Genomic DNA, 21,239 nt, shown 5'->3' with positions numbered 1-21,239 from the left:
GATTTCCATTCTGTTTTATGTGACACACACACAAGAGAGACCATCAAGGCAAATGTTATACTTTGTTAAATGATAAATGACAATTTCATCAAGAGCCTCTCATTACCGCTATGCTATTTATAAGCCTACACTGTCTGCCCAGAATCTGAGCACAAGCTTCCATTATTCCAATAGCAATAATTCGCAAGGACACTATAACTTTGGAAGAATAGGATTTTGGATGAGCAGAAAATGAATGCATCCAAGATAATCTGAATGCCAGAGAAGCTTGTCAATGCTCCTCTCCATGCACAAATCATGACACCATGTGGGCGTTCAGGGAAATGCACCAATAGAATGCAGAGGGCCAGGCAGAAAATATTTTAGACAACTTCATGCTCATCTTGATCTTATCAGGAAAAAAAAAGGGGGGGGGTATATATATATATATTATCGTAGCTGCAATTGGTCTTTAAAGGTATGGTAGGCTTACTGAGTATATTTGTCAAGTGTTAATTTGCAAGAGAACTTCCAAGTAGAATCTGGGCGAAAGGCATAGCCAACTGCAATAGCGTATACAAAACTTGACTAGTGACAGAATGCAACATTGACTGGCTATGCAGTTCAAATCGACAACTAGCCAACTGAGAGCACACATTGTTATATTTCTTTGTCCACAACCCTGAAACAGCCAAGGAACAAATTCAACATCTCAAACTTGGGTTTGTTAAAATATTATCACTGTATTTTTATGAAGTAAATGCAATGCATCCAAACAAACATCTACAGAAAAAAGACGTGTGGAAAGGCAAAGAAAGAAAAAGCATGATGTGAGCGAAGGACAACTTCACGGGGGAAAAGAAATAAGTATACAGAGTGTTTACAGATAATCATTTAGGATGGTAATGAGATTCAGGTGTTGTCTGAGAAGATACAACAGACTGTTCCACTTTAATATTGAAATCAGCAAAATGAATTACATTACAACAAGCACAGCTACAGTATACCTCCGGGATAAATCCATATGAAGAAAAATAAAAATACAAACTTTCCAATTTAAAAAATGTACAGAAATTACAGAAAAATCATTCAAGTTAAAAACCAATATCTGAAAATGGATTTAACAAGTCGGAACCCTAAGAACGAAATGCACTTGGCTTGAAAGTTGGTATTTACAGATTTATACACGCACAATGCGGTCATCTTTATATATATACACACATTACTCATTCAGTGATACTGCAAAAAAACGGGGGAGAGGTTTAAACAGGTGTCCTTTCCTTTTGTGGCAAAACGAACTGAACAGAAATAACGTAAGTAGATGTAAGGTTTCTGTGTTCTTTATCTTCACCCTGTGACAAACAATACTGAACTGTGATCTTTTAGAACCAAGATGAAGTTATCGTCTCCTAGGAGTATTATCTGAACATTCCAGAAGATAACAAAGCCTCTGGGAAACCATTTACAGATGGGAGTGGGGATGGGAGAACTGAGAGTGGATATGTGCTGGTTGAGTTTTTTGTTTTGTTTTGTTTCTTATAAAGTCACATTCTAACATGGCTGAATCAATTCACTAAAATCATCAACGGTGTTCAACTTCTTTTCTTTTTTTTCCAGCAGTGCCATGAGTGTTCCCAAGATGGCTTGAGTAAGCCCCCCACCCCCCAAAAAATAACGTAAAGAAAAAAATACATGTCCAAAATGTGCTTAATTTGCATAGTCTCAATGCACTTTGTGTTTTCTTTTTTTGTGTTTTTTGTCTTTCTTCTTGCCGGCACATTTAACACAAAACCACTGCTGGTCCTCCGGCGGGGCTGTAAGCATCCCAACACAAGGCCTGAACACAAGAGACAATTAGTTAGTTATATCCAGTAAAAAGACAGAAAAAACTTTTAAAATATGCAATAGTTACATTCTTTCAAAAATGTTTATTTTTCATCTTTTATTTTTACTTAACCGCATTGCATTTTGTACCAGTTGTAACTGATACATAGTATAGTATCTGCCTGTATCAGCACTTTAAATGTAATACCTTTTTAATACCACTGTAAATGGAGATTTAAGACCAAATGTATATATGTCATCAGAAATCTGTATCAGTCATACATAACACTGTCAGTGCATGTTTGCCAATTTGGTTGGAGGGGGTTATGGCTGCACAAATACTATATTATGTATACATTATGTTTACCAGGTCATTTGTACCAGTTACGGTGGTTTTATTCACGTGCAACACTGTTTTGCTTTTATAAAAACCCTTAAAGGAGTAGTTCACCCAAAAAATAGACTGTTTTATCAATTGCACACCCCATGAAGCCTTGAATTCATGGATTTGTTTTTGTTGCATTCCTAAGCTAATAATTTAATTCCCGTCTCCTACCGACTAATGTATCCGGTAGGAGACACAAAGTAGATTCTTTGTGTCTCCTACCGGAAATAGACACGGTCATCAAATTGTTGGCTTAGGAATGAGACAAAAACAAAAATAAATCCATGAATTCAAGGCTTCATGGGGCGTGCAATTGATATAAAACAAGTTATTTGGGTGAACTCCTCCTTTAATACATAGCAAGCCCCCCTCCTACCAACCCCTGGCAGCATTGCTATGGCTCAAATTGGTATAAACTTTTCACTCACAGTGGCATTAAAAAGGGCTGGTATTTACCTGCTCCTTTTGCCTTTCCATTCTCACTGCTAATTTCTGTCTTTTTCTTGGCTGTCTTCTCTGAATCTCCATCACTTGACTCCTGTTCTACTTCTGAATCCAAGCATCCTTTTCCTCTTATTTGTGTAGATTTTGATTCAGCTGCCCTTCATGCACCTTTTCCTCATCTCTGCCTTCACTGTCTATAACTTAACTGTAATATTGACCATACTGTTACAATCTGACACAAACTATATTATTTCTACAATTACTATCTTAAGAGTTGATTATAACAGAGAATTGACTATCTAATTTTCCCATGTATATTAACCACTTGTCATAAGTCAAAAATAGCTCAGCATACAATGTGTATAGATTAAGCATATAGGCCTATTTTTTACAAGTTTCACCTATAATGACATGCCTAAAATACATAGGCCAGGGTTAATGTGGTTAAAGTATGCTACAAACTGCCTTGTTCTAATTGTTCTGACTACTTTAGTAATGAATACAATGGATGTGGAACAACACTAACTTCACATTCAGACTAATTACCACTTACTTAGCGCTCTTTTGTTTAGGTAATTGTCATATAACGTCAACTATCTTTTCTCAACTAACTAGGGCCATTTACAAAAATATGCTGGTGTATCAGTGGACCCGAGAAGTAACTTATCATCTCAGCTGCATGGAATGATGGAGACAATGATCTTGCAATAAACTGAGAGCAAGTCTATTAGTGTGCAGACTATTATTATTTTATGCTGGAGACATGACCCTTACCAATGGTACCAGTCATCACAGTCATCACAACCTATCATGGGGCTGCCGTCATCAGGCTTGTTGCAGCCGGGACAGATCCAGATCTGATTTCCCCACTCATCTCGGACCTAAAGGTGATCATAAATGAATGGTATTAGTAACATGGTATTCAGTGATAAATGAACAGGCAAGCCATTATAAAAAGGCACAGATTATGATGTAAAAACATTATTTTGTAAAAGGAAGCTCAAAAGCAAAAATGCAGTGATTAATTTAAGCCCTTGTTCTTCAATAGATGTTCAGTAATTTCAAGTGTTACAATCCATTACCACATCATTTTGCATTTCAGATGCCGTTATGCATTATGTTTATTATACTTATGCTAAGTTTAAACTGTACCTGCGTAAACTAAACAAAATGTTATCTCTCCGTTATGTTCTCTCATCTGAGAAAACAAATTACATGGCAGTACATTTGTTTCAATATTACAATCACTAACCATGTTTGATCAGTTTAATTTAACAAGACTTGAACTATGCGATTCTTTTGCATTGAGTATACATGACTACTACTACTTTGTATTGCAAATATTGAAACTACTGTTGGTTGCTGGCTTGTTGTTGATTCTGTCTTTAGTTTTTCTTTCCTTTTTTTGTGTATGATTTCATAAGCGTGTCTCTTTGTAAAGTGCACGTACATTTTGTAACAATATCGAAAGAGACGATATCAATTATCTTGCGAATCCTTTACATAGGCCTACATAATGCTAACATTAACTTAAATCAATTCACAATCTCAACTTTCCATATCCCTCCAGTCTGTTTACTTTTACAAAGGAGTTCAAAGAACGTCCTCACTTGAGGAACCAGTCCGACAGGGTGAGGAACTAGAGGAATAAAATCAAGTGTCGCTGTAGATTTTCAGGTTCCTATTAATTTTCACATCGCACAACTGTCCCTTCACTCTATAAGATAAGTATCCATGAGGAAGTAGCCAATCGGGTGCAAGCTGTCCATCCAGCGTATGGGATCTACACTACTAGTAAGTAGTTCTTGCAACCATGGAACTATATTGCCTAATAGTTGATAATAGAAGCAAGGAAAACTGAAATTTTCAGTGAATCTCTTAGTTACCCTATTAGTCAACATGGTTTTGTAGTCATTGGGGACATTTCTAAAAATCGCAAGGACACGCAGTATCGCAGAGGCATACTGACGCATACAGATAGAGCGAGAGAGACAGAGAGAGCGAGGACATGGATATACAGTATATATTGAGAAATACGCAGTTTGTTTGATGAACTCACAAGGTGCCAACATCTTTTTGCATACTTTAGTCTAGCGGGACAAATCCTACCAGTGTACTTTGATGTCAAAATGTGTTCCTGGTAATCAAAATGCATACAGGTTCACAGGTCTGGTTGTGATTTAACAGATCTCACATTCTGTGCACCCAGAGTTTCTGACAACCATTGAAGACAGAGGCCTCTAGTTTGACAGTGTAAACTGGGGCGCTACAGTGCAGAGATTTCCAAGGTATCGTGAGCCTAAACTGTCGCTCTGGATATGGAGTGATGTGGGTGAGTTAGCAATATTCTGCTGACAATGTGCAAGTTTAACCACAGCTTACCACCCATGACAGCCATATTTAACTGGCAAACAAATACTACAGCCCCCTTTCTCTCTTAGAAAACCACATAGGGTACACAGACTGAGTTGGCAAAATAAAATGCAATAAAAGCCAGTGTTCTTGTTTTAGTTTGTCCCTTTTTAGGCCCACATTTTAGTCCTTTAATGCCGTCTGTACCAATTCTTCTGTAGTATCAAACTTGCAAACCCATCAATTGCGCAGCCGATAAACATTCATTTTGACTGCAATCAAAGTAGATGCCAGAATACAATTGTTAACACATTGACTGCCAGAGTTTATTCCAAATTTACCCCCTTGGCTGCCAGCGATTTGCGTGTTTTTTTGTTTTCTCTATTTTCTGCATTTAAATGCATTTAAGTTTCTCAGGCCATGGTTTTGAACACATACGACGATCGACCAGCAGAGCGCAGCAAAATGACACCCTCGATGACTCGCTGACTCGCCCCCCCCCTCCCTCCAGGCTCAAACAGTCAAAACAACATGAACCGGATGTGATTGTCTTCGACAATCTCTGATCGGCTTGTGATACGATGTGATACACGACGACGATGCCTGATCGTCACCCGGACCAAAGAAAATAAAAGGGGAGCTTTCCCTTTGTATTTTATAGAGTGTCCAAAAAAGGGGTTTTCTCTATTCTGGACGAAAATGACCGGAGAAAAACGATGTGACCCGGAAACGAATTTTTTTTTTTACATCCGGCTTCGGGTGAGTGTGACGTAGGCGGAAAACGAAAGTGATGATGAAAAGTAAACAGACCCGCGCGATCACAGATGAAACCAATGAAAATACCTAATATCGAGATAACTCGATCTAGGCAGTCGAGCGCTGGATTACTATTATCGAGTTAACTCGATCTAGGCAGTCGATGTGTTAAGAGTACTGTTCTCTATTTTGATCAATATAAAAAGAGGTCAGGGTTTTAATAAGTAGAACTCACCACATAGGTACTGACTGTCTCAGTTACAACGCTGCGTACTGGTGTTTTGAGGGGGCCTGCAGCAGACAGCAGATATGTGGGGGGAAGCATAGGTGGAGGTGGAGCAGAGGGGGGAAGTGGTGAGGCAGGCGGTGGCAGAGAGGGGACAGGTGGAATAATAATTGGGGGTGGCGGTGGTGTCCGGGGACGATTTCCAGGACCGGATTTTGGCATAGTGATCTTGGGCACTGGTGTTTTGGGCTCCGAGTTCGGGACCACTTTGCTGATAACACTAGGAAGGGAAAAACAAGACCAGAATGTAAAACTGGAGTGAATGAAGGAATTCTTATGAATGTCTCTATTTTTGTCATGGCAAGATTGGAACACAGATATTCAAAACTACAGGTTTTACAACACATACCGTATGACAGTCAAAACTACAGGACCAAATGACAAATTAAATGATAACTGCAAGACATATTACGGACAGTAGGCTAAAGTATAGATAGTTATTACATGGTCTTAGTGAATGCTCAATACTGAATGGTCAACCAAGGCATTTTACAGTCTGCTATTTTGAACAGCAGACTGCTGTTCTATGTAACAGACCAGTGTACTGCCTCTGTTTATGTTGCTATGGAAGTGGAAACATATGACCTTATAAGTTCATTTTAGAATCAATATTTTCTGTAGAGATGCACCGAGAAATCGGTTGCCGATTGGTGCTTGGCCGATCTTTCTCATAAATCCAATTTTGTGCTCGTCAGTATACAGTAGGTGGCCAGTGACTTCGACCAGTTTCACTTTCAAAACCTTTGCATCATGGCATGTCACACAAACAGAATGCGGCACACAACACCAATGGTTTTGATAATGTGGATTGTGGAAGTTAAATGGTGGATTTGTGGATAGGACTTTATATGAAAAAACTTGTTATATCAACAAAACGCATCGCATTCTGTCAGTGTGACATGCCATGATGCAACGGTTTTGAAAGTGAAACTGGTCAAAGTCACTTGGCCACCTACTGTACATTGTACATACTGCAAGTAGCCGTCTTGGGAAATAAACCCTGTGGCACTAGATGCAAATAAACATGCTTACATTTTGTCCTGGCCAGCTCCCACTCTGAGTGTCAGTCTGGGAATGACTGGGGACAGGAGAGCAACTGGGGTGTCCACCTTCACCTGGGGAAACAGGGTAAAGCAACGTTTATTTCTGCATTACAATTCTGGTTGTTGCAGATACATTATAAAAGACAGATTGGACAAGTTACCTTCTCCAAGCGAATCCTCTCTTTTTCCTTCTCTTTCTCCTTTTCTCGCTTTTCCTTTTCCCGCTCTTTTTCCTTCCTCTTTTCTTCCTTCTCCCTCTCTTTCTCCTTGGCCTTCTCTCGCTCCTTTTCCTTCTCCTTGTCTTTCTTCTTTTTCTTCTCCTTCTTGTCTTTCTTCTTGTCCTTCTCCTTGATCTTCACTTCCTTGTCCTGGAGGATTGGAGGCAGAGGAGGCAGCATGGAGGGGATACGCAAGCAGGCGGAGGGACTGAAGAGGGGTGGAACATCGCCCAGGCCAAAGGGAGTGAGGGCAGACAGCTTTGACCTGTCGTCTTTCCCCTTGTCTTTACTCTTGTCCCGTTTCTCTTTGTCCTTTTTACTTCTCTCTTTATCTTTCTTCTTGTCTTTGTGTTTTTCCTTCTCCTTCCTAGACCCATCTCCATCTTTGGACTTTACCTTCACAGACCCATCAGGCCCAACAAAGTCCCGCTGACGGAAATGCTCATCATCCTTAGTGCCAAACTCCTTCCATGGCATTTTGCTCTCCTTAGTGAAGTCCTTGCTCTTGTCCCTGTTCTTTTCCTTATTCTTTTCTTTCAACTTGCCCCTGTCCTTGTCCCGGTCTTTGTCTTTGGGCTTGTCTTTCTCCTTCTTCTTCAATTTAGTTTTGAGCTCCTTCTTCAGCTTCTTCTTGATCTCTGCTGGGGAAACAGTCCTGTTTTTCTCCTCAAATGCCTTAAGAAGGGGTTCAGGAGTGGGTGGTGAAGCCGATCCTGAAGACATATACTCTCCTTGGTTTTGGGGGGGTGCAGATGGACCCCCCTGATTGACCTTACGGATCACCTCATTAATTGAGTCATCCATTGTCCAGTTTCCTGGCCCTACATTGAGGTGAAGCGGCGTTGATGTGTCTTTGCCAGAGTTGTTGGGTCCCAGCATTAGTTTGGGTGTAACAGGCTCCATGATGGTGAGCCTTCTTGGACTGGAAAATCCATTGCTCTCAGACTCTGAGCCTGAGGAGAAAGCAAAAGGGTCTGGCTCCCGCTCAGCACATGCTCTGGCAATTACAGCATCAATAGAGTCATCAATTGCAGTATTGTCAGGTTCAAGTTTACTGAAGTGAGTTTCTGGTAACTCCTTGTCATCCACACTTGGATGCATATGGATGTTTTCCTTGCCCATCCTCTCACTCAGCGCTGACAGGGGCAACTTATTATGCAAACCATCCGCTTTTCCCTGGGGGTGAGATACCTTGGCGGAGCCCATCTTTGGGCTCTTGGGGCTTTTAGGACTCTTGGTCCTGCCTGGGGATTTTTTCCTCTCCTTAGAAGACTTTGGAGAACGGATGGGGCTGCCACCCATAGGTCCAGCACTGACCCCTTTAGGGGATTTAGTCCGTGGTCTGCCAGGGGAGGAGACCTTAGGCTTTCTTCCTGGAGTGCCATGGGACTTGTGATCAGAATGTCTAGGTACTACTGGCTGAGGTCTGAAGGATGGAGTTCCAGAAGGTGTTTCAGGTGATAGGGAGCCAAGGCTATCCTGAGAAGCTAGCATGCCTGGTGGAACACGTTGAGGGTTGAGGGACGTAAGGGGCTCCCTGGGCTCAACCCCCCATTCCGGGCTGAGGCCAGGATGCATGCGTGGTCTCTTGGAAGTGGGCATCATGCCCATAGCGGAATCAGGGCTGTCCAGGTGCCTCTTAAGTGGGTGGTTCTCATCATTTACAGCCTCATCTTCCTCCATTTCCTCATCATCGTCTTCTAGTGGCACCTGCATAGCTTCAGCAGAGGTGCCCATGTCCGGAAGGACCTCTTCTTCCTCTTCTTCTACAGGGGAGTGGAAGGGAGAGAGGAGTGAGAACTACATTTAGTTTAAGTGTCATACAGTTCATTTTGGCACAAGGAACTCGCACTGTTTAAGTCTTTTTAGGCTCCCATCATCATAGCCAAAAAAAATCCACTGTTAACACACAGCTCCCCAGCCAACATCACTCATACTCATGCGTATTGCCTAGCAGTTTTAAGACCTACCTTCTTGTAAGGAGACCAGGGGTGGCATATAATCTGGAATGTAGTCCTTTCTCTCCTCTGCGTCTCGTGCTCCGGGCTGCGGGAATTGCAGGACGTTGTTTTTGCTGACAGGGAAGAGTGCCGTTTGATGGGCGAAGGCCACAGGCTCCAGGTTGTGGACATAGTCCTCTAGTTCACTCAAACTCACCCCTAGCAGCCTGAAGGCCTGGCCAACATCGTCCAGCACTGGGTCTGTCCGTCCATCTGAAACAAATGCATCACAATATGGCCTTGAAATGCCAGCACACTGTGTGTACAATGAATGACAGATTTAGCTCTTCTTGGATTCCAACGTTAGCTTGTCCTTCAGCTGTTTCTGTGCTCAACTAAACATACTATTGAGATCACACTAGAGTGCTGCACTCTAGGTACATCACGATATCCTGGCAATTGTTGACATTTGAGATTGATGCGGTGAGATATGCATGCACACACACACACACACACACACACACACACACACACACACACACACACACACACCCCAGAGTAGTCACAGACAACACGAGAGAAGAACTGTTCAGAAATCAACACATTTCTAAAACAAGATACATATACTAAATATATGGTCCCCCCTAATCAAAACGTTCTCTGGAGTCTACTACAGGTGGGCAAGTTCGATGATAATCATAATACAGAACTACTTAGCTAGCGAGCTTACTGTACTTTTTAGACATGATCCAACCTTTGCTAGTCACTACTCTAGGCCTGAGTACATTGAGGGGGCGCTCGTCACAGAGCGGGACCGTTACGGTTTTAAAAAACAACGTGATCGCCTGGTATTTACACAGTCGATTCTCTGCCGCAGTGATCCAGACAGATCAGAGCGCCGTTCACACTTTACTTACAGAGCTCCGAGTATCGGTGGCAGCCCCTGGCCAGCTGCTGGATGTATCGGTGCAGAACGTCCGACAGCAGGTCACAGGCGGTGAGCTGCACCGCATCCCAGCCCAGCGCCTGGCAGATCTGCGCCACCGACACACGCAGCAGCGAGCGGGCATAGCTCTCGCACATCTCGCCGACAAAGTTACGGTCCTTTACGGTCCTTGTATCCAGTCAATCCCGGCTCCAAAACACGTCCCCGGTCCTCATGTTGACGTGAAACCCACCAAGGGGCTCGAAAAAGACGACGGTCGTTGTTATTTTTGACATCTATTTTAGTAAATATATTGGCGCTTTTGCCAGCGTCGCCATCTTAGTTCCCGTCGACATAACCCATCCCCGAAGCGACGACCGCGCATGCGCAAATAGTATGTACCACCAGCCCACACTGAGCCGGCGTGTGTTCGAGAGGTTCGTCACTGCGACGCAGAGTGCGCAGGAGCGTGGACGGTGGTGGGAGAAGTACTCACATGTTTTACTTGAGTATAAGTATCAATACATTGCAATGTACAATGTAGAAGTCCGTTAATAGAAATGTAGGCTACTTGAGGAAAAGTACCAAAGTATTGGCGTCAAAATATACTTAAAGTACCAAAAGTAAAAGTACCCAGCCATTATGCAGAATGTCCCACTTCGCAGGTTTCAAATGTAACATCATAAAAAAAAATAGCAGGTCTACGAGCTTGTAGATCGGCTATTTTCAAAGAGCCGAAGTTTAAATAGGGCTGAACTGGTTGGGCTGAATGTATGTTTTGTAGTAGTAATCTAAAACTACAAAGTAACTACTAACTAAAGTTTTCAAATAATTGTAGTGGAGTAAAAAATATTTTCCCTCTGAGATCTAGTGGAGTAGAAGTAAAAGTATTGGAAATTGGAAATACTCCACTAAAGTAAAAACAAATACCTCAAAATTGCACTGAAGTACAGTACTTGAGTAAATTTACTTCGTTACTTTCCACCACTGTCCAAATATGCGACCACCTCACAGATTTAACCGGATTTAACCGGAGCCCGGACCAGCCATATAAATGTTACACATATGATCAGCTAATAGCATTCCGCCACTGGCATGCACCAAGTTACTTACGTGCTCATCGCAGCAACGAATGTTTATTTGTATGTTTTTAGCCCGTTCTTTTGTACACTCCTGGTTTAGCCTGGTTCAAATACAATAATGGGATCCAACCCAGACATTTTTGCTCCAGAAAGCTGCTCGCAACTCTACGATAAATGATCAATTCATAAAAACGGTAACTTTTGTTGTTGTTCCTGGATCCGTTCTCTTAATTTAACACATCCATCATGCCTGGGCAGCAAACTTCCTCTCTGCTTTGGTCTACCACTTTTAAATGCGGCCACTAGATGGCCATATCGCTCACTTGATCATGGTTTATGGCAGGGGTCTTCAACGTTTTTTTTAGGCCAAGGACCCCCTAGCTGAGAGAGAGAGTGATTGATTGATTGATGTACTTTATTTAGTAAGACATGAGAACAACAGTACATGGAAGTACAAATTCACAATACGAGGTCTAGTAAACTGGAAGACTCATAAAAGCACTAAGCTTGTTTCAAATGAGTTCCCTACGCACACAAATCATGATGAGAGATGAAGCAGGGACCCCCACTACATTGTATAATATCGTGTTGTAGATTAAACTTTATCATAGATTTCATAGGTAGCTTCATAGACTTGTTTTAACAGCAATATCATCATATAAGTGTGGATTGATTCATGTTGCATGAATTCATGTTAATTCATGTTAATGTGTAAACATTTCGGACATTTAACCACCTAAACCGTCAATAAACTTGACCTTTCACTCTGTACTTAGTCTGCTCTTTTTTCGGTAACAAGATAGGTGGGCACTAGGGACATCTGGGCACCTCGATGTAAAATTGGCTATTTTGTCCAAAATGTTCAGAAAGGAAAATGGTCTTAAGATGTGAGCATGCTTAAACATTCGACAATTAAGGTCTAATATTTCTACAAATTACAATGGCTACAAATTGCTACAAAACCTGTATATCCAGTCATTTTGGGGCATAAACAATAAGTTGAAGGCTAAAAATTAAGGCTGATAATGATGTAGGCCTACTGTGGATGCTCACATGTATGCTTTACATTACTAAAGAACATTTTTAATGTTTTAACATTTTGGACCAAATAGCCAATTTTACTTCGATGTGCCCAGACGTCCCTAGTGGCCACCTGTCCTGTATTCCTTTTTTTCCCCTCTACACCAAACCTCTTTTCTGAAAATAGCTGATGTAGATCTGTAGATCTGCTATTTTTGGCTAAAGTTCTCCTCAGAAAAGGGATAGGGTTCAAGTGGTTAATGGTACAAATAAAATAAAATCCTATCACACAAAGATTTGGCGGCCCCCCTGTAATAACTCTAAGGACCCCCTGGTTTGGTTTATTTCATATTTAGGCCATAGAGTTGACGTAGGCCTATAGCCTATTTGAGATCTGCTATTTGATATGTTTAATTTGTACAAGAGACTGTGGAACTCTGTCACACACTTTATGCATATTTGATATTTGTTTAGATATTTTATATTTATGCTCGATTACTTACACTTACTTACTTTCACTCTCATGCTAATTCTTTATTTAAAATGTACTTACAATTGTTTGTAGGTACAAACTGATTTGACTGATAAATGCCTCAACCCACAGTATACCTCATTTTATTTTATGTAAAGACATCTGGCTATAGATTTCTTGCTCTTTAAATATCTCAAAACGTTTTCAGTGAAAAAACGCATTTCTCATTGACTATGTAGGCTAAATGTGGCCTATGTGAGTCTTATAGCTCTGAAAAACCCTGTATGTCAGCTGCTCTTCATAAGTTCATGCATTATTACCATTAAAATAAGTTGCTGTGGTGCCACCTCTTCAGCTGTAACCCCTCCGCTGGGGCCTCATTTTTGAATGATTGATTGATTGAATATTTTATTCAACATATATATTATTTAACAGTTTGCAAATAGTACAGTGGTACAACTATACAATGGTGCTAAAAGGATAACATAAAACGCCATAAGGGCTTGTTTCCATTGTGGTCCTGTGTATTCAATTCATCGAGACATTTAATGACATAATAATTAATAAACAATAATATACAAGACATCAAAGGACCAGTTACAAATTGCAGACAGGTGATCTTTTATGGCGGTTTTGAAGGAGGGTAAGGAGTCACTTTTTGATGGCTGTTGGTAGGGCATTCCACATTTTGGTGGCATAGCAGTAGAACAGATTTAACCCCATGTTTGTGCCGAATCTGGGTTGAACGAGATCAGTGGAGCTCCCTCTGGTGTTGTGCCTGTGTGTGTCTTTTACATTTTTGAAGTAGTTTGACAGGTACATGAGTGTCTCTGTAGTGTTGAGTAACTGTCCTCTACCCTGAGCCATCCCACCTTGCATAATGAGCAGGGGTTAGGTGAGTTCTAGGTGTGGTCATCACAATCACTGATCCATCAACACTTCACCTCCACATAATCAACAACCCATCAATACCTCCCCTTGACAACACCTGCTATGCCCATAGTTTCAACAAAATCGTAATCACAGTGGCCAGCCCAAACATGGAAACCATTACACAAGCAATACAAGCACCTCTGGAGCAATAGAACAGCTGTCTGAACTTTGGGAGGTATGCATTCCTATGCATTAAAATATATGAGATGAACTCTATGGATGAAATTCATTCAGTTTTTATATTGTTTTTATCTGGGTATGCTTATTTTTGCACTATTTGTTTTTATTCTTTCATGAATTCTGCTGTCTTTAACTAGCAGAAACATACTTTTTTTTTAAACGCTGCATGCAGGTGGAAAACAAATGACAAAACAATCTTGAATCTTGAACTTGAGTTGACAGTTGGTTGTGGTTGGTGCTCGGAAACCTGCAACAGTGCAGAAGTTAACAGTTCCTTCCTTGTTTTGACACTTCCTGATCTCTGGTCAAAGTGGAAAGTCCCATTTGCAGAGCAGTAGCAACCAAGACTAGAGTAATAACAAGTATTACCTCTATGTAAGTACTTACTTATGACGAGATACGTTTGTATATACACATTACATATATGTACATTATGACATGATACTAATTGATTTATCTTTTTCTGTTATGGCAGTAATACGATTCCGTAGTTTACTATGTTAACTCAGGATTTACCATAAGCCAAACATTATGTTATCTTCTCTGTTTATACCCCACATGTAGGCTATTTCATAGGTGCTGATGTTTTTGTGGTCTGTGGTCCTCATTACATTCAGTTATAAAAAATGGAAGAACTCAGCAAAACAGTTACTTTCTTAATTTGTTTTTTATTTGAAACCATGTCACAAACCAGGTGCATTTTGAGGGCTACACAAACCATTACATAAATGCTAATAAGAAGAACATTGAACAAACCATCTCAACATCCATCAGGCAATAAATCAATCAAGTCATATGCCAAGGCCCATTACAGATTTGGCCAAAGATATGGCTTCTAGAAGCAGAATCAATGAACAACAAAGGCACTAAGAATATCCTACTGAGACACTGCTACACGTTTGTCAGGGAACAGCACACAGAGACAATCTTGTCAAGGAATATCTTGTCCTCACATTATATATTATATATTGTACAAACTTGGTGATGAGCCATCTGTTGTTTATTCGACATCTTATACATACAACTGGCATCGTTATTTTGTTTTTGTAAATGCATTCACCTCTGCACACATAATTCCTACACTGTCCCTGATATCAAAGCCACCATCAGGCGATACCAAATCACCAGGTGACAGTTTCTCAAGAATACCTCTGTTTTCTGTTATTGACATGCCCTCGTCGTAGATGAGATGTGTATTGTGGTGTATTTATGCCAATGAGGTAATTCATAGTTGAATTGCATTTGTGGTGGGAAAATTACTGTACTTAGTAGTAGTTTGTTAACAGTACCCTAAAGTACAATCAAAAGTTATACTGAAAGAATCACACAAAAGGCCATTGTACTCAATTCATCAGTAAGACATACAAGACAATACAATAGATATCGGTATAAGCTCCAGTAGCACAACATTTTTCCAGTAAAAGGAGGGGTGGAGGTGGTGTTTGCGGTGCGGGTCCTATTGTCTTTTGAGGTCAGTGATTCTTTTAGATTAGTTTTGAGTTTCGGTGAGGAGTCAAGATCTTAAGGCAATCCACATTTTGGTGGCGCAGCATAGTAGAATGCATTTCTCCCCATGTTTCGTATTTTGGGGGAACGAGGTCATATGAGCTACCTCTGGTGTTATGCCTATGGGCATCACTCACTCTAGAGAAGTAGTTAGGCACTGTTGCAATTTGCTGTACTCTGGCTTCCACCTTGAGCCACCCCAGCCAGACAAAGTGAGCGGTCACTTATGTTATGACATGTTTTTGTTCGTGTTCATTATATTTTTTATTTTAATAATTCTTCAAAAAAGATTTATCCAAATAACCGATCTACAAGCCCACAACGTGTTGCAGCACAACATGATGAGCTTGTAGATCTGCTCCCCTCCAAAGCCACGTGATTTTTCTTCCTTCACCCCCTCTCAAATACCCCAAACCCAAATTACACAAAACTATCCAAAAGTTCCCAGAAATATCAATAACATACCCAAAAGTATCCCCAGAATACCCCAAAGAAGTCAAATGTAACCAGCTCAGTGGCCTTGTGGTTAGTGTGTCCACCCTGATTGCCAGTGCAGTTATCCAAAACTAGTGTTATAATAATAATAATGAATTGCATTTTATAGCGCTTTACAATGGTTCATTCATTCATACAGGGGGGGGGGGGGGGGGCATTGGGAGGTGGAGCGGCGAACAGTCGACGCCAGCGTCCCCACTTTTCCCACATTCACACATCAATGGTGGTAAGCTAGCGCCGACCGAATCATTGGAGGTGTTGCACTGATACCGGTATCAGTATTAGTGCTGGTACTCTGCTTATGTACTTGTACATTAGCAATCAAGTTTATTTTAATATTATTTTTATTGGACCTTACTTTGGCCGTGGTGCTCAAATGACAGTTTTCGATAAACTAGATTGAAGAAAGGGGTTAGATGAAAACCAAACAAATAGTACTCGTATCGGTACTCAGTATCAGTGAGTACTTAAAACAAGTAAGACGCGCGGACGCTGGAAGCGAACGCAGCTTGAAATATGTTGCAGGTGTGTGCATTTTAATCAGAGCATTGTCTACATTCCTGCGTTCTTCATGGCCACACTGTAGTGCAGGCGTGTGTGTGTGTGTGTGTGTGTGTGTATGAAAGCCTGCTCGGCACTCTGGCGCACTCTGGAGGCTGCACACAGGCAGTGCACGCACACAGACAGACACACACACAAGCCGAGCAGGATTTCATAGTAAGCTCCACTTGGGCGGAGGCGCGCCTCTTCCGCGTTCGCAATAAAGTACTTGTACTAGGTCTGAAAAAAAGAGTGCCATCGGTGTAACCCTACCCAAAACAACAGATAGTAGCCCAAATACATTAGTTACGACGCTGTCACATTTCGTGTTGAGGGCTGTTCAACAAAGTATGGAAAGATTACCATCTTAAAGTGATATTGTGCAACTATAGGATTTCTAGTGCTATGTGTAGTGGTTAGCAAGATTAGCCACAGACATGTATGTTTGGAGGGCATACGGAAAACCGCTGTTCTATACGGTTTGTAAAATAAATCTTAAAAAATCTGCATAATAGCCACATCCTAATGATTCCCAAGCCAGTTGAGTTCAAAACCCTGCCCCCATCGCTGATTGGCTGGGATTTACCTAGGGGTTATACTTACCTATGTGAAAATGCTGTGAACAAATTAACGTGTTGGGAAATGTTGCTGGATTCATATTGCCCCGAGTTTTGCTTTCATGTTGGAAGTTAGTTTGCAATGAGATCCTTTGCCAGACATTTTTTTTACTTTTGTTTAAGTTTGAGTGTATTCTTTTCATTTTACCTGTTTATTTTGTGTATATGTCTGTCTTTGAAAAAAAGGAAGCAATCTATGTATGTGAACAGAAATGTATAATCCTATCCTATGCTTCACAATAAAAAATATTTGAAACAAACATGTTTGGGGTCATTATAACGTCTACTCTAGCTTTTGTCTGCTTCTAACCAATCCGACCTTCATTTTTATAAATTTAAAGTTCTAAAAAGTAAAACTATATTCAAAATGTGTGACAATTTTGCCTTGCTGGTAGAATGCACGTAGGAGTAAGTCCAGTGGTTTGTGATATTAGCCCTGGACAGGCAGGCAGGCAGACAAACGTGGCTTGGCAACCCAACCTGGCTTGAGATATTCGCTCCACTGAGCACCTCTATGTTTTTCTGCGGTTTCAAACTATTTGTATGTTCCTGTATTGGCGACAATGTTTCCTCTTTGAGAACTTCAAGTATACCATCATACCCGAAGACAACTACAAAATACTGTTTTTGGTCATGATATAGACTATATAAAACATAACTATAAGTATAAGTAAAATTGGTTAGAGTAGCTTATCCTCTGTCCAAAGAGGCTGAGCTACAGTACTCATGCAGAGTTGGTGGTGCCGGGTATCAAAATCCAGAACCATGTGGTCCAAAGGCGAGTGCTCTACCGACTAAGCTACCTAGACACTTAGATAAGTGTACGTAAGTTGGAAAGTAACTAAACAACTTAAAGTAATTCCTTTCACGTTTTAAGTAATACATATTACAGTGACTATTTTCCAAAAGTAAGTTATTACTATTTTCACGAGCCTTGGTGGTACTGTGGCCATGAGTGTGTTTATCTGATCCGGTGTTATTTTTGGTCAGTTGATATAATTGAAGACTAGGTTGGGATCGAGTTGCTTTGCAGGCTGCTGATCCGGTCTAGGTCTACACTCTAGAGCGGATACGGAAACGTTGCGCACTTGTCTGTACGTGTGAATTATCGGATGCGGAAGGGCGGGCCTTAAACCGGATCAAACAGGGGTTAGTGTTATTGTGAGACTCACAGACTGCGAGTGACGGAAACAAACATGGAGGAGACACCGGCACTGCACATTACGTTTACTACTTGGAAATATTGTTATTATTTTTTTATTTAGAGTTGCCAATTATTTTTTACTACTTTTTCTCCTTAATTTAGTCGTTATGCAAATTCATTCCTCTCCACACTAATTTCTGTGTTGTCACTGCTGTCATGTCCTACTGACTCACCTGCCAGTGAGGAGCCCCCACCAGGAGGACATAGAGCCTTCATCCTACTCCTCCCACCCAACACTCCCCACTGACAGGTGCCACCCCAGCCCGTAGTACGTGCAATGACCGACATCACCCTGCCCGCCCGGCTTCCCTCCCCCGAACACGGGCCAATTGTGTTCGTGTAGATGCTCGGCAAAGCCAGACGCACCACGGTGAATTCGAACCCACAACCTCCGTAGTGGTGGGCAGTGACTTTACCACTGCGCCACCCGAGCACAGTGGTAAATAATTGTCATTATTTTGATTTTGTCCGGACCAAAGATTTGAAGAACATTGTTGTCCGCTGTCGGTAACAAGAAGGAACTTTCAACTGCTAATGTTGAAAATGCAAAGTAAGAGGGAGAAAGGATGCAATTACTGGGGGCGAGAGAAAAAAAAAGTAAAGTAATTAGTAACAAGCTACTTTTGGTAGGGATTAATATAATAATATAAGTAATATTACTAGTAGTAATATTAAAAGTAACTAGTAGTCAGTGGTGTAAAGTAACTAAGTACATTTATTCAAGTACTGTACTTAAGTACACTTTTGAGGAATCTTTACTTTACTTGAGTATTTCCAATTTGCTGTACTTTTACTTCTACTCCACTACATCTCAGAGTAAAATATTGTACTTTTACTCCACTACAATTATTTGAAAACTTTATTTACTTTTCATTATATTAAATTATATTAAGAGACATACATTAACCACTTTAGCCCTATTTTATACCTAGGCTATTTTCAAATATTTAGTACTTTTACTTTTGGTACTTTAAGTACATTTTGATGCCAATACTTTTGTACTTTTACTCAAGTAAATGTTTAATTCTGGACTTTTACTTGTAACAGAGTATTTTTTTATTGCAGTATTGGTACTTTTACTTAAGTAAAAAATTTGAGTACTTTTTCCACCACTGCTAGTAGTAGGTAATATATTACCGGTTTTGAGTAACTTTTCCAACACTATGACCCTCAAATTATGTGTTTTTTAAAACTTGGAATCGGAAATGGTGTCAACTAGCGATTTCTTTGGGTGTGTGGTATTGTCTGCATGGCAGAGCACATGAAATATACAGCTACTACATTTGCAAGAATCATGTACACAATGGCTGAAAAACTATCTGCTTGGCGGATCATTCAGAAAGATATCCTTCAGTTAAAAAAAAGCCACTGTCCCGTCAGTATAATCCCATTATGAGGCAAACAACTGCAACAGGAGTCAAGTGACACTACAGGCCCATACAGCACTTACAAGAAATGAGATGACATTTATTTGTAAGTAAACTATCACTAGTTAGCCTGCGACTATAAGCAACAATAGAAAGACAGACAGACAGGCTTTTATTGATCCCATGAGGGAAAAGTTGTCATGGCAGTTTACAGTAGTTACAAAAAACAGACAAGAACGCATGCAAGAGGCATGCTGGTTAGCACCGACAACAGAGCCAAACTTCTTCACAAGCTATGTCAGTCTGTTACTGTCTCTATTGTCGATGTAACCGCAATAGGCAATTGCAGAGGACACTGGCCACAACAGACTGGTAGAACATCTTTAGCATCCTGTTACACACGCCAAAGGTCCTGAGCCAACTCAGGAAGAAAACCGTCCTGTAGACCACATAGCGTTATCAGACCAGTTTTGTTCAGGTGTACGCCCAGGACCTTGTAGGTGTCCACAAACTCCATGACTCCTCTTGGATGATGCTGGGGTCTGCAGGTCCCCTGTTGACCACCACCAGATCCTTGGTCTTTGCATTGAAGGCGAATGTGGCTGTCATGGCTCCACTCCATGAAGCTCTCTACCACGGCGTTGTGTTTGTCCGTAGCCATTCATAATACAGCTGACAATAATGTTGTCGTCACAAAGGTGACACATTTTAGAGATGAAGTGGAAAAGGTGGATGTGTAAAGGGTGATCAAGAAGGGTGCCCTGGGGAGCACCTGTGCTGATCACCAACACATTTATAGACAGTCCTGCAGTTTGATGTACAAGATCACAGAGTAGGAAAGATACTCTGTGATGCAGGCCACCAGGCCATGATCCACCTGCACGCAGAGAGCTTTGCAGCTAGCCGGTGTGGTTGGATGGTGTTGAAAGCACTGGGGAAGTCAAAGAACAAAATCCAGTGTTGCACCCTGGGGACAGGTCGGTGGAGGCTCCGTTGCAGGTAGATGATGGCATCCTGTTTACTAATAATAATTAGTACCCAATTCTTGGCTGGTACCTAAACTTTTTTAGTTTAGGTACCAAGGTAGTCCCTCACCTGTGGTTTCAGGTGCTGCAGGTCCAGTTGCTCAAAGATCTTCAAGATATATGTCAGAGAAACCGGCCTGTAGTCATTAAAGGCTATGGGGCGTCCCATGTTAGATTTATAATCTTTGAAAATATTATATACATATTATATATAATATATATATATATATATATATATTATATATAATTTTTTGGCAGCGGGTAATTGTTTTTAACACAGGGTGTTGTTAACTTACAGCATGGTCACCATGACATTTCTGAGTCAAATTTTTGTATAACCACTTCAGATGCCACTGTGTATATGGAAAAAGCATCAGACGTTTTCCTCCTTTTTGTTTTACATTTGAGAGATTGTTTAGTCAAGTCTAAACAGTAAAGTCAACACACTGACACCTTAGTCCAGCCTGCTTACGCAATATCAAATTACACCCACTTCTTTACATCAGTAAACCAGTGATGTGACAATAAAGTTGATTCTGATTCTTCTGTGTTTGCATTACATCCCTAACATTTGAAGGACTCAACTGATATCAAACTATAAACACAGGCATTTCAGACAGATATACATTTCAATCAGGTACAAACA

At 40.8% G+C, this 21,239-nt stretch overlaps 1 protein-coding gene across 2 annotated transcripts; it reads right to left on the bottom strand.

Moving 5' to 3' along the window:
• Window positions 1–707: 707 nt before the first annotated feature.
• taf3 (TAF3 RNA polymerase II, TATA box binding protein (TBP)-associated facto) lies at window positions 708–11,485 on the bottom strand. Of its 2 annotated transcripts, none has more exons than XM_084060981.1 (7): window positions 11,266–11,485; window positions 9,258–9,500; window positions 7,231–9,053; window positions 7,059–7,141; window positions 5,976–6,246; window positions 3,407–3,513; window positions 708–1,816 (listed from the first exon to the last, which is right to left on the bottom strand). In XM_084060981.1, exons 2-7 carry the CDS (start codon window positions 9,283–9,285, stop codon window positions 1,702–1,704), a joined length of 2,427 nt encoding a protein of 808 aa, XP_083917107.1. In that variant the 5' UTR covers window positions 9,286–9,500; window positions 11,266–11,485; the 3' UTR covers window positions 708–1,701. The 2 variants fall into 2 exon arrangements, with proteins under 2 accessions (XP_083917107.1, XP_083917106.1); XM_084060980.1 differs by lacking the exon at window positions 11,266–11,485 and adding an exon at window positions 10,145–11,098.
• Window positions 11,486–21,239: the final 9,754 nt, after the last annotated feature.

The sequence above is a fragment of the Gymnoscopelus microlampas genome (genome assembly GCF_963454915.1).
Source record: "Gymnoscopelus microlampas genome assembly, chromosome: 6".
In the NCBI taxonomy this organism is placed as follows: Eukaryota; Metazoa; Chordata; class Actinopteri; order Myctophiformes; family Myctophidae; genus Gymnoscopelus; species Gymnoscopelus microlampas.
This window is presented reverse-complemented; position numbering and strand designations above follow the sequence as displayed.